At 44.5% G+C, this 12,930-nt stretch overlaps 1 protein-coding gene across 1 annotated transcript in view; it reads left to right on the top strand.

Annotated features, from left to right (window-relative positions):
- The window catches only part of lrrc75a (leucine rich repeat containing 75A), a 70,676-nt gene that overhangs the window by 40,015 nt on the left and 17,731 nt on the right, over positions 1–12,930 (top strand). The window contains 1 exon segment of the mRNA XM_043718084.2: positions 80–208. Coding sequence (XP_043574019.2) covers positions 80–208 — 129 coding nt within the window.

Here is a 12,930-nt window from a genome sequence, read left to right as displayed (position 1 = left end):
TTGTGATGTCCAAAGTTTGAGAATGAGATGATATAACTGTATCTCCCTTCTTACTGTTCCTTTGTCTGTTCTGCTACAGGATTTAGGAATGGAGTCAACTTCACTGGATGATGTCCTCTGCAGATATGCCAGTTTCCGGAATCTGGTAGATCCCATCACTCATGACCTGATCATCAGCCTCGCTCGATATATCCATTGCCCCAAACCGGTAAGGGATTCCCCCTCTTTATACTGCTGAGTAACAGGCCCCAGAGTTCACAGCTGTCAATCAACCTGTAACTGAACTGAGGGGCCATCCCTTGGGCGGAGGAGGTGGAATGCTGTGGTGGGTTGCTTCACCATCACGTTGCAGAACCTCAGGACATGTGGCTTTTGATAAAGATGGGATTTTTGTCAGTCACACCTTGAGAGGTGAGGGGGAGCTGCCTACGATCTAGCATTGTCAGTGGCTGAGCTGAGGCCCAGAGACCTTCCATTGCTTTCTTTCCAAGAGCTAAAACATCAGCTTATGAACCAACACAAAAAAAAACGGACTTCTCCGTGTTAGTGTCATTTTCTGTCTTTCTCTCAGTTTGTGTTTCTGTGTCTCTCTTTGTACAGTCATGCCAAACTCAAATTACTGTCTCTCATCTCTCTCTCTCTCTTCCCCCTCCCTCCCTCTCTCTCTCTCTCTCTCTCTCTCTCTCTCTCTGTGTCTAAGTCTCTCTCGCGCTCAAGTTTCTTTCTCTCTCTCTCTCTGTTTGTTTCTTGTCTGAAACTTTATGTTTATTGCTTTCTCAGCAGCAATGACCACCTTCAGAAAATGGTCCCACAATGCCCTCTGGGAGGGAATTCCAGGTTTTTGACCAAGCAGCACTGAAGGAATGGTGCTCTGTTTCCAAGCCTGGATGGTGAGTGGCTTGGAGGGGAACTTGTAGAAGGTGGTGTTCCCATGTACCTGCTGCCCTTGTTCTTCTAGATGGCAACAGTTGTGGGTTTGGAAGGTGCTGCCTGGGGACCCATGGCGAGTTATTGCATTCTTAATCTTGAGGGACCAACATCACAAACTAATTTAGTTTTACTCAGAGCTCCATCCAGTCGAATTCTAATCCTTGGGACATTCCTCTAACCTGAGATTGTCAGAAAGGCACATCAATGATAATGGAAGATATTAAACTATATATAGGATAAAACATGAGGACAGATACATCCTCTGGGCCAGATGGGATATACCCAAAGTTACTACAAGAAGCGAGGGAAGAGATTGCTGCACCTTTGACGATGACCTTTGCCTCCTCACTGTCTACTGCAGTAGTACCAGATGATTGGAGGGTGGCAAATGCTATTCCCTCGTTCAAGAAAGGGAATAGGATAATCCTGGGAATTACAGACCAGTCAGTCTTACATCAGTGGTGGGCAAAGTATTGGAGAGAATTCTGAGAGACAGGATTTATGATTATTTGGAAAGCCATAGTTTGATTAGAGATAGTCAGCATGGCTTTGTGAGAGGCAGGTCATGCCTCACAAACCTTATTGAATTCTTTGTGGATTTGACAAAACACATTGATGAAGATAGAGCAGTGGATGTTGTGTACATGGATTTTAGCATTTGTTACGGTTCCCCATGGTAGGCTCATTCAGAAAGTAAGGAGGCATGGGATACAGGGAAACCTGTCCAAGAGATCAGAATTGAGAGTGCGGTGCTGGAAAAACACAGCAGGTCAGGCAGCATCCGAGGAGCAGGCGAATCCACATTTCGGGCATAAGCCCTTCATCAAGAACCTGATGAAGGCCTTATTGATTTTCCTGCCCCTCGGATGCTGCCTGAACTGCTGTGCTTTTCCAGCACCACTCTGATCTAGAATCTGGTTTCCAGCATCTGCAGTCATTGTTTTTACCTAGTTGACAATACCAGCTCCAGTACAGCCTGTTTTCTGATTGGTTCCAGAGTTTGCTATTCCAAGAACCCAGCTTAAATATATTCTTGGAGTTCCTCACCTCAGCCACCTTTACCCATCTGATTGTTCCAGTCTATGTAGAACATAGAAAAGTACAGCACGGACAGGCCCTTCGGCCCTTGATGTTGTGTCGGCCTTTTATCCTGCTCTAAAGATCAAACTAACCTACATACCCTTCATTGTACTATCATCCATGTGCCTATCCAAGAGTCACTTAAATGACCCTAATGTATCTGACTCTACTACCACTGCTGGCAGTGCATTCCACACACCCACCGCTCTCTGAGTAATGAACCTACCTCTGACATCTCCCCAAAACCTTCCTCCAATCACCTTAAAATTATACCCCCTCATCATTGACATTTATGCCATAGGAAAGTGTCTCTGGCTATCCACCCTGTCTATGCCTCTCATCATCCTGTACACCTCTATCAAGTCACCTCTCACCATTCCTCACTCCAATGAGAAAAGCTCTAGCTCCATCCACCTTTCTTCATAAGACATGCCCTCCAGTCCAGGCAGCCTCCTGGTAAATCTCCTCTGCACCCTCTCTAAAGCTTCCACATCCTTCCTATAATGAGGTGACCAGAATTGGACACAGTATTCCAAGATTGGTCTAATCGGGGCTTTATAGAGCTGCAGCATAACCTCACGGCTCTTAAACTCAATCCCGCTGCTAATGAAAACCAACACACCATATGCTTTCTTAACAGTCCTATCAACTTGGGTGGCAACTTTGAGGGATCTATGGACATGGTCCCCAAGATCCCTCTGTTCCTCCACACTGCCAAGAATCCTGCCTTTAACCATGTATTCTGTATTCAAATTCGACCTTCCAAAGTGAATGACTTCACAATTTTCCAGGTTGAACTCCATCTGCCACTTATCAGACCAGCTCTGCATCCTGTCAATGTCTTGTTGCAACCTACAACTGCCCTCCACACTATTCACCACTCCACCAACCTTCCTGTCATCAGCAAACTTACTAACCCACCCTCCACTTCCTCATCCAAGGTATTTATACAAATCACAAAGAGCAGAGGTCCTGTAAAACCAATCCCTGAGGAACACCACTGGTCACCAGGAATTCCTCGGATGCTGCCTGAACTGCTGTGCTTTTCCAGCACCACTCTAATCTAAACACTGGAGCTGGTATTGTGCAATGGGATAGGTTGGCTTTACTTTCTCACCATGAAAGTGTACCCTGGTAGCAGGAGAAAGTGAGGTCTGCAGATGCTGGAGATCAAAGTTGAAACTTTATTGCTGGAACAGCACAGCAGGTCAGGCAGCATCCAGGGAACAGGAGATTCGACGTTTCGGTCCTGAAGAAGGGCCTGTGCCCGAAACGTCGAATCTCCTGTTCCCTGGATGCTGCCTGACCTGCTGTGCTGTTCCAGCAATAAAGTTTCAACCCTGGTAGCAGCAATTGTAATATGATTGAATTTTATATTCAGTTTGAGGGAGAGAAGACTGGGCCCAAGGCTAGTGTTTTCAACTTTAAGAAAGGGCATGAAAGTAAAGCCATCTGAAATGACCTGGTAAATCAGATTGAAAGCTAACTAGATTCAAAGGCTATGAGGGTATTTCAGAATAGAACACATACATTGCAATGAGGATAAAACATTTACAGAATGATAGAATCCCTACAGTGCAAATAGTGGCCATTTGATCCATCAGTTCTTCACCAACTCTCCAAAGACCATTCCCCCCCCATACCCACCCCATCCCTGTAACCTCACATGAGGTGTTCCCATGGCCAATCCACCCTGACCTGCACATCTTTGGACTGTGGGAGGAAACCGGAGCACCCGGAGGAAACTCATGCAGACACGGAGAATGTGCAAACTCCACACAGACAATCACCCAAGACTGGAATCGAACCTGGGTCCCTGGCGCTAGGATGCAGCAGTGCTAATCACCGAGCCACCGTGCCACCCCCAAAGCTGCCCCAAATTCTAAGGGGAGGATTCACCTGCTAAAACTTAAATGAACTAGAAAAATTTAAGATAGGATGAAATTTAAGGTTATTAAGAGGGGGGAGAAATAGAGTACAAGAGCCAGTTGGCTAGAAGTATGGCAAACAAATAATTAAAGATTTCTAGAAATGCTAAATAAGTTAATAAAACAAGCACTGGACTTATGGAAAGTGAGTCTCGGGCATTAGCAATGGAAAGTGAGATGGCAGATGAAACGAACAGAGATTTTGCGTCAGTCTTCACTACAGAAGATACAAGTAACATCCTGGAATTAACTGTAAATCGGGAAATGAAAGGTAGAGAAGAACTCGAGGAAGTTTCAATCGCCAGGGAAGTGTTTCTGAGCAAACTGTTGGATGTGTGTGTTGATGAATCTCCAGATCCTGCTGGTCCTGACCCTAGGGTCTTAAAGGAAGATGTTAGTCAGATCATAAGTCCACAGGACATAGGAATATAATTAGGCCTTTCGGCCCATCGAGTTTCTCCGCCATTCAATCATTCAGTATGTTGCTCAATCCAATGCTCCTGCCTTCTCCTTGTAACCCTTGATCCCCTTACTAATCAAGAATCTATCTGTCTCTGTCTTAAATACACTCAATGACCTGGCCTCCACAGCCCTTTGCAGCAATGAGCTCCACAGATTCACCCCTCTCTGAAGAAATTCCACCTCATCTCCGCCCTGAAGGGTTGTCTCTTCAATCGGAGGTTGTCTACTGGTGAATGCATCTTCTCTGCATGCACTGTATCCAACTTTCTCAGTATTCAGTAAGTTTCAATTAGATCCCCCCCCCCCCCCCCCCGCATCCATCCTTCTTAACTCCATCAAGTACAGACCCAGAGCCTTTAACTGCTCCTCATGTGATAAGCCCTTCATCACCGTGATCATTCTTATAAAGCTCCTCTGGAACATCAGACCTCCAACATCAACTCCTCATTCCTCACATGTTGGGCCCAACATTGCTCACAATATTTCAAATGCTCTAACCAGAGACTTGAACAGCCTCGGTGGTACATCTCTGCTGTTTACTCTAGCCCTCTCACATTAATGCTAACGTTCCATTGGACATCCTAACTGCCATCTGAACCTGCATGTTAACCTTAAGTTAATCCTGAACAAGGATTCCTCTTGTATTTCAGATTTCCAAAGCCTTCCCTGTTTAGAAAATAGTCCACAACTCTATTCTTCCTCCAAAGTGCCCACTCTTGGAAGGGTTTCCGGATGAAAGGGTTTTGCCTGAAACGTCGATTTCCTGCTGCTCGGATGCTGCCTGACCTGCTGTGCTTTTCCAGCTGCACTCTGATGTTGACTATAATCTCCAGCATCTGCAGTACCGACCTCCGCTCCAGATTCTTACAGTTCTTAGCTGAAAGGTACAGGGAGGTTGACACAATAATTGTGCAGTTTCTGAATAACTGATTAGATGCAATACCTTACAGCAAGTAGTGGGAGTGACAAAAAAAGGGCGACACCTAACTGAGAACCTGGTTGTTCAGTGACAAGTCAGGAAGCACTGCTTCACCCACTGGGCAATGGGGACCTGCGAGTCTGAACCCATCAGAAAGGTGCAGTTGTCTCAACTGTTCAAGACTGAGATTGATGGATCTTTCTGCTTAAGCATATTGAGAGCTATGACCCCAACATGGGTAAATGGAGTTATGGCAGGGGTAAACTTTAATTGTGTGGGAGCAGGTCTCATGGGTTTTGAATGGTCTCCTCCTGTCCTGACATAACTGAAGGGATGCAGTGTGGCCAATATTCCTCCTGCAATCTACACTGAAGAACAGGCAGTAAATCACCTCGATGCTGTGGGATATTACTGTGTATTGAAAGGACTGCTACATTTGCAATCATGACATTAACTGCTGAATATCAAAGTAAATATGGAGAGGACATTGTCGCAATTGTGAGGCAGTGTAATGTTCACCTGGGGGTTTGAGCTTTTTGCTTCTGAAGAAATATTAAAAGTACCTTTCTGAATAAAATCTCCTTTTGATTTGGCTGTTTTCTGAATTCTATGTTAATGAGTTGATGCCTGCTGTCATTGGAATGGTCTGTGGCTGCAAGCTCCATATTATTCATTACCGTGAGGCCACTGATAGGGTAAAGTGCTGCACTTGAGCTTCTCAATGCTTGGCCAATAGCCAGCTGTGTTATAAAGTAATACATGTGGAAGCTGTCAGCTCTGCACTTGAAGGAGAGATCTGGCGAGAGAAAGAGAGAGAGAGAGATGTGGAGAGGAAGAGAACAAGAGAGACAGAGTTCAGGGCTGTGAGAAAAGATTAAGAAGTATGGGGTGAACTAAATAACTCTGTCCGAGAGCTGGCACGGGCCTCCTGTGCTTTATGATTCCATGACAGGCAGACAGATAAATGGAGGGACAAATGGGAAAAGAGAGAGAGAGAGAGATGGACAGAACAGAGAGGAAACTTAATGTCTGCTTCTTCCCTTCCCCCATTTACACTCTTCCCAAGATGGCCCTGGTTTCACTCAGACTGCTCTTTCAGTTACGGGCACAGTTCAATTGATACTGATTATCAGCCCCCTCTGATTTCCCCTCTATTACACACACACAGAGGTACACAGACACAGTCAGAGACATGCCATTATACGTATACAAACACACACAGAGTCCTCAATTTAAGTTTCATAAATAAACTACTAAACTGTCCACTGATGAGTTGATTGGTAATGAATGTGACCTCCCTTTGGCCCTGATTAGTAATTCCTCCCCGCCCCGAGAGTGTGAGTAATCTCCTGGAACGTGCAGACACTGGGCCTCCTTTCATACGCCCCTGGGAGAGTTTGTGAAATAGACTGATCCCCAGCATTAAACATTAACACACATTCCTGAACAGCTACATCAGTGGCCAGGGAATGGCAGAAATCTGCAGCTGCTGCAAACACAAATCGAAGCATCTGATCACTGCAGTTTGAATACTGCAGCTGACCATCCTGCCAGACACAGTGACCACAGCATCGTTCTCCACCACCTCCCCACTCACTGGTCTATCGCTGGTGGGACTCTCCCACCTGCATCCATTCATATCCATCTGATTACAGCCAGACAGTCAGATGCAATGGCCTCTCTTCCTGCTCCCACACCATTACCTCTGGTATCACCCCTTACCTGTCCCAGGTGTCCCCCAATTTCTCATCTATCCAGTGTCCCAGAGGCATAGAGTCATTTACAGCTTAGAAAGAGGCCATTCAGCCTATTGAGTGTATGCTGATTCTCTGTGGAACAATCCAGTCAGTCCTACTTCCCTGCTTCATCCCTATAGCCCTTAAAATGATTGGCAAATTAGTTTAGGATTTGCCATAGAGAATGCACTGGTTTGGAATGACTGACAGTTAACTGTCAAGCTTTGTTTAAGACAGATTTACTGTAATTGATTGAGATACTGCCCTGAGAAATACCTATCACCTGTTTTGATCGGTTGAAATAGCTACCATGTGTATCTTTGTTCTTTCTGTATATTACAGTGTATTACGGTGAAGCAAGCTGTTTCATGTTGGTACAATGCAGCAGCAGGATTGGTGCTCACTTTTAGTAAGATGCTGCCATTCTGCCTATCACACGATCAATAAGTTGGTATTTGAATTTCCATGCCAGTGTGGTGCCTGATAGGTAGGCCATATGTCCCAAAGATTGGCAGATCATATCCTCTTCAGCTGTTTGTAACTAACCACCTCACCACACTCACACAACGCAAAAACACTGTTCAACATTTGACTTATTTCTGTGATTGGACAGCACTTGTTAAATAATTATAAGCAAGCAACGAATTACACTGGAACCAAATTCTGATTGCCAGCTGGGTTTCCAATGTGGCACACCTTTTCGTACTAAAGGCACATATTCAAACAGAGCCCCATTCTTCACAGCCAGAAAGAATATGTACATGCACTGCATCAGCTTCGACTCAACAAAACAGGGTGACAGCTGCTTGCTTGTCCACGTGTTGAAGCAATGCCTTGACTAGAGTAAATCTAAACAAACCTTAGCAGTTAATCGTTAGTCATCATCTAACTGATGCATTGTGTGTGGCAACCCATCAGAGCCAACTGGTAAAATCTCCTCTCCTGTAGTACAGATGTTGCTTTCCCCTTGAATTGGTATTCTTACAAGTTGCCCTGAGGAGCACAAGATGAAAAGCTTTTGATGAAATGTATCTTTCAGCAACATTCATGGTGGCTCAGTGGTTAGCACTGTTACCTCACAGCACCAGGGTCCCAGGTTAGATCCCAGCCTCAGGGTGACTGTCTGTGTGGAGTTTGCACATTCTCCCCGTGTCTGCGTGGGTTTCCTCTGGGTGCTCCGGTTTCCTCCCACAATCCAAAGATGTGCAAGTTAGGTGAATTGGCCGTGCTAAATTACCCATGGTGTTAGTTGTATTAGTCAGGGATAAATGTAGGGGAATGGATGTGGGTGGGTTACTCTTCGGAGGGTCGGTGTGGACCTGTTGGGCCGAAGGACCTGTTTCCACACTGTAGGGAATCTAATCTAATCTAACACTCATCCCTGTTTCCACCAATCAGGTTTCAGGTCATTAACACTCACTGCTTGAAAACATTGTTTCTTGTATTTCTCCTGCATTTGTTATTGAAAGTTTATAAACTTTCCCAGCCCTAGTGCTGTTAGTGATTGGGAACAGAGTTTCCTTGTCTACTTTATCCAAAGCATGTCAATCTTGGACCCCTCTGTCTAATCTCCCTTAAATCTCCTGGGCTGCAAGGAGGGACAACCTAACTTTATAGTTAAAGTCACCTTCCCGCAACCCCTCCACGTCCGGAATCGTTCCGGTAAATTTCCTCTGCAGCCTCTCAAGAATCATTACATCCTTCAAAGTGTAGTGACCAGAACTGGAAGCAAGTGGATAAGGTGGTTAAGAAAGCATATGGCTTGCTTGCTTTTACTAGTCAGGGCACAGAGTTGAAAAACTGGCAAGTCATGTTGCAGCTGTATCAAACTTTAGTTGAGCCACATTTGGAATATTGTGTACGGTTCTGGTCGCCACACTACCAGGAGGATGGAGAAGCTTTGAAAGGATACAGAATGGTTTACCAGGGTGTTGCCTGGTTTGGAGGGTATTAGCCAAGAGGAGAGATTGGGCAAACTTGGTTTGTTTTCATTTGAATGTCAGAGGCTGAGGGGTGACCTGATAGTAATGTTTAAGAGGCATCTTGACACATATATGAATAGGCAGGAAATAGAGAGATATGGACTGCATAGAGGCAAAAGATTTTCAGTTTACAGAGGCATCTTGTACTGTCTTGGTGTAGTCTTGGTGGGCTGAAGGGTGAATTCCTGTGCTGTACTATACTTTGTTCATTGTTTAACATTCTGGTTATGGTCTAACTAGACCTTTATAAAGGAACAGCATCACTTTCCTACTCCTATACTCAATGTTTTTATTGATGAAGCCAAGATCCTACAATAATTGATAACTTCTCTCTCAATACAGCATCATTAAAAATTAACACACACGCAACCTAAGTCCTTCTGCCCGTGCATGCTCAGTGGAACTGTACGCTAAATCTTCCCATCCTTTCTTCTAAAACAAGTCACCTCACGTTTCTCGATATTAAATGCCATCTGCCACTTGTCTGTCCGTTCTGTCAGCCTTGTGCAGGCAATTGGTATCACCCTCACTGTGTCACTCCTTCAAGTTTGCTACATTGACACATTTTGAAATGTTACACTGCTTCCCAAGACTTTATATCTCCAGCCTCATTCCTGATGAAGGGCTTATGCCCGAAATGTCGGTTTTCCTGCTCTTTCGGATGCTTCTTGACCTGTTGTGATTTTCCAGCACCACTGTTATCTGGACTCTTCCCAAGACCCAAGTCAGTCATGAGAAAAGGCAGCGGCCGTACCACTGACCCATGGAGAATACTAGACTCAAAGACAACCATTTACCACGACTCACTGTTTTTAGTTCCTCGATTAATTTCTTATCAAAGTTGACAATGATTTTCCCTTTCATGAAGACTAATGGTTAACATTAGAGGCATTATTGGAAACCACGACATCAGTTTGTATTTTAATCATTCCAGCTTGAGCTCACCTCTCCAAATCCCTTCACTGTCTTGAATTGGTGGACTGTGTATCCGAGATCTAGTAATGAATTTATCTCCAACATCCTTCCTGGCCACAGCCCTAAGTTCTGAAATGTCACCTCGAAACTTCAGCCTCTGTGTCCTTAAAGATGCTCCTTCAGACCTATCTCATTGACTAAGCTTTTGGTACCCTGTCCTCATGATGCTGTTCAGGGGATGTGGGCATCGCTGGATGGGCTAGTGTTTTTGTCTGTCCCTAATTGCCCCTGATGGTGAGCTGCCCAGACTTTATAGTATGTAGATACCCACAATATTATTAGGGAGGGCATTTCAGGATTTTGACACAGTGATATATTTCCAAGTCAGGATGGTGAGTGGCTTAGAGGGGAACTTGCAGATGGTGGATGTTCCCATGTACCTTTGTTCCTCTAGGCTTACCATTAGAACTATTAATCCAGAAACTGAGGCAACGTTCTGGGCGTCTGGGTTCAACAAAAATCTGGAATTAAGAGTCCCAAGATAACCAAGAAACTGTTGTTGATTGTCAGAAAAACTTCAGGAAAGGAAACTGCTGACCTTATGGCCTGCATGTGACTCCAGATCCACAGCAAGGTGGTTGACTCTTAATTGCCCTTTGCTCAATTACAGATGGGCAATAAATCCTGGCCTGGCCAGTGGACAGCCACATCCCGGGAATGAATAAACAAAACCTGCTCCCACTGTGTGTTGGTGATGAAGGGAGCAGTGTCAAAGTTGATGGATGGGCTGCTTTATTCCTTACAGCATCACTGTTTATATGTGTACAAAGTTAAACATCACACAACACCAGGTTACAGTCCAACAGGTTTATTTGGAAGCACTAGCTTTCGGAGCGACGCTCCTACATCAGGTGGTTGTGGAGAATAAGATCGTAAGACATAGAATTTATCGCAAAGGTTTACAGTGTGGTGCAACTGAAATTATATTTTTAAAATACCTGGATTGTTTGTTAAGTCTCTCATCTTTTAGAATGACTATGTTAGTTTCAGTTCTTTCATATGTAAATCCCAGAGCTTTTTTAAAGTTACATTCTCAAGTGAACTTTAACAATAGGTGCCATGTAGACCCAGATATTGCATTGAAGGTGTGAGGAGCCCTGTGTGAGGCTGTCTGTGCCCCAATGTTCAGACTGATTCTAATCTAAAAAAAGGGGATTTATAGAATCTTACATGGATTCATGCAGTTTTTGAGCAAAATAAATGTAATTCTGCAAGTACAAATTCATCCACAAACTTATATTTGACTGTGTGTGTGTTGGGAGGGTGGGGGTGGGGGGGTATTATGAGTGTCTATGAGAGAGTGAGTGTGATAGGAAAGGGGTATAAGTCTGTGAGAGGGTGCATGTGTGGGTGTGAGTGTGAGCATATGAGAGAGAGTTTATGTATGAGAAAGGGTGTGTGTGTCTGTGTCTTTGTGTATGTCTGTGTGTAGTGCAGTTTATTTATGGTAAGGGTCACCCATTATGTAACTGTACAGAGTCACATTTATTCAGCATAATAAAGGTTAATTACATTTGCTAATGTTTTATGATGTGGTCAGAATTGCAGGCAGTGTTGTCGGAGAGATGGTTAACTCTCTGGGGAACATTGAGTATCTGAAGAATTTTATCAAAATGTCTGTTTAGACTCAAGTCAAACAGAGCAACACAACTCCTTGGAGTCTGAGTGAGACCCTAAGGGCATTGCAAAAGTTATCAGCAGGGTTTCTTAAACAAAACAGAGAGCAGTCAGGTCTGTGAGTGTGGTCGCGGAGACTCCCCAAGGTGAAACTCTTGAAAACATAAAATTTTGGTTAATTTGTGGAGAACTGGTTTAACAGAGCAAGCTGCCTATTTTCCAGAACTCTAAACTCCACCAGTAGAGCTGGATAATTTGCATAAAGCCTAGCAGCAAAGAGTCATTTTGAGATCCAAAGCAGCTGATGTTATCATGTCACTGTGATAAGACAGCTCTCTGTTCTGAGCTGCAGACCAAAGCAATTGCAATCCCCTGCAATTAGTCACACCCAGTTTCATGGATCTGAGCTTACTCTGAGAATTAATTTATATTTTCAGGGCACTCAGAGATGAGGGTGTAAAGTCACCTGGTGACACTGGAGAGGCCGGGATTATTCGCCTTCAGTTTGAAGAGAATTAACCAAGGTGTTCAAAAGGATGAGGGTTTTTGACAGAGAATTTAAGGAGGAATCTGCTCCCAGTCACTGGAGGGTCAGGAACCAGAGGATACAGATTGAGGACAAATGACCAGATGGAGATGTAGGGATTATATTTTTTATGAAACTAGTCATGATGATTTGGAATGTGCAGAATCATTAAAAAGGGAATTCAATAAACGCTTAAAAATAAGAAATTGACAGGGTTATGGAAAAAAAGCAAGGGAATTGGAGTATCACAGAGAACTCTTTCAGGAGCAGCACAAACAGGATGGGCTGAATCCCTCCTTTTTGTGGTGTCGGAGTGTATAAACTGTACAGCTCTCTCTCAAGTTCGGCTTTGTAAGGCTGACTGGGACAGCAAAGGCCTTCCTAACCCAGGAGCATTCTGTGTCCCCCCTTCATTGGGAGAAAGTGAGGGCTGCAGATGCTGGAGATCAGAGCTGAAAATGTGTTGCTGGAAAAGCGCAGCAGGTCAGGCAGCATCCAGGGAACAGGAGAATCGACGTTTCGGGCATAAGCCCTTCTTCAGGAAGGGCTTATGCCCGAAACGTTGATTCTCCTGTTCCTTGGATGCTGCCTGACCTGCTGCGCTTTCCCGCCTTCATTGGGTCAGGTTCAAAGTGAACACTGCCCAGTTTCATCAGTTACGAGCACAGTCTGTGTGTGTAGCAAATCCTTCAGAAATACCCTAGTTTTACAATGAAGGAATGTGACAGCCAACTTGCATACAGCAAACTCCCACAAACACCAATATCATCACAAT

Source organism: Chiloscyllium plagiosum, unplaced genomic scaffold, assembly GCF_037043375.1.
Source record: "Chiloscyllium plagiosum isolate Xiang-an unplaced genomic scaffold, Cpla_swu_hap1 HiC_scaffold_31, whole genome shotgun sequence".
NCBI lineage: Eukaryota > Metazoa > Chordata > Chondrichthyes > Orectolobiformes > Hemiscylliidae > Chiloscyllium > Chiloscyllium plagiosum.
This window is presented reverse-complemented; position numbering and strand designations above follow the sequence as displayed.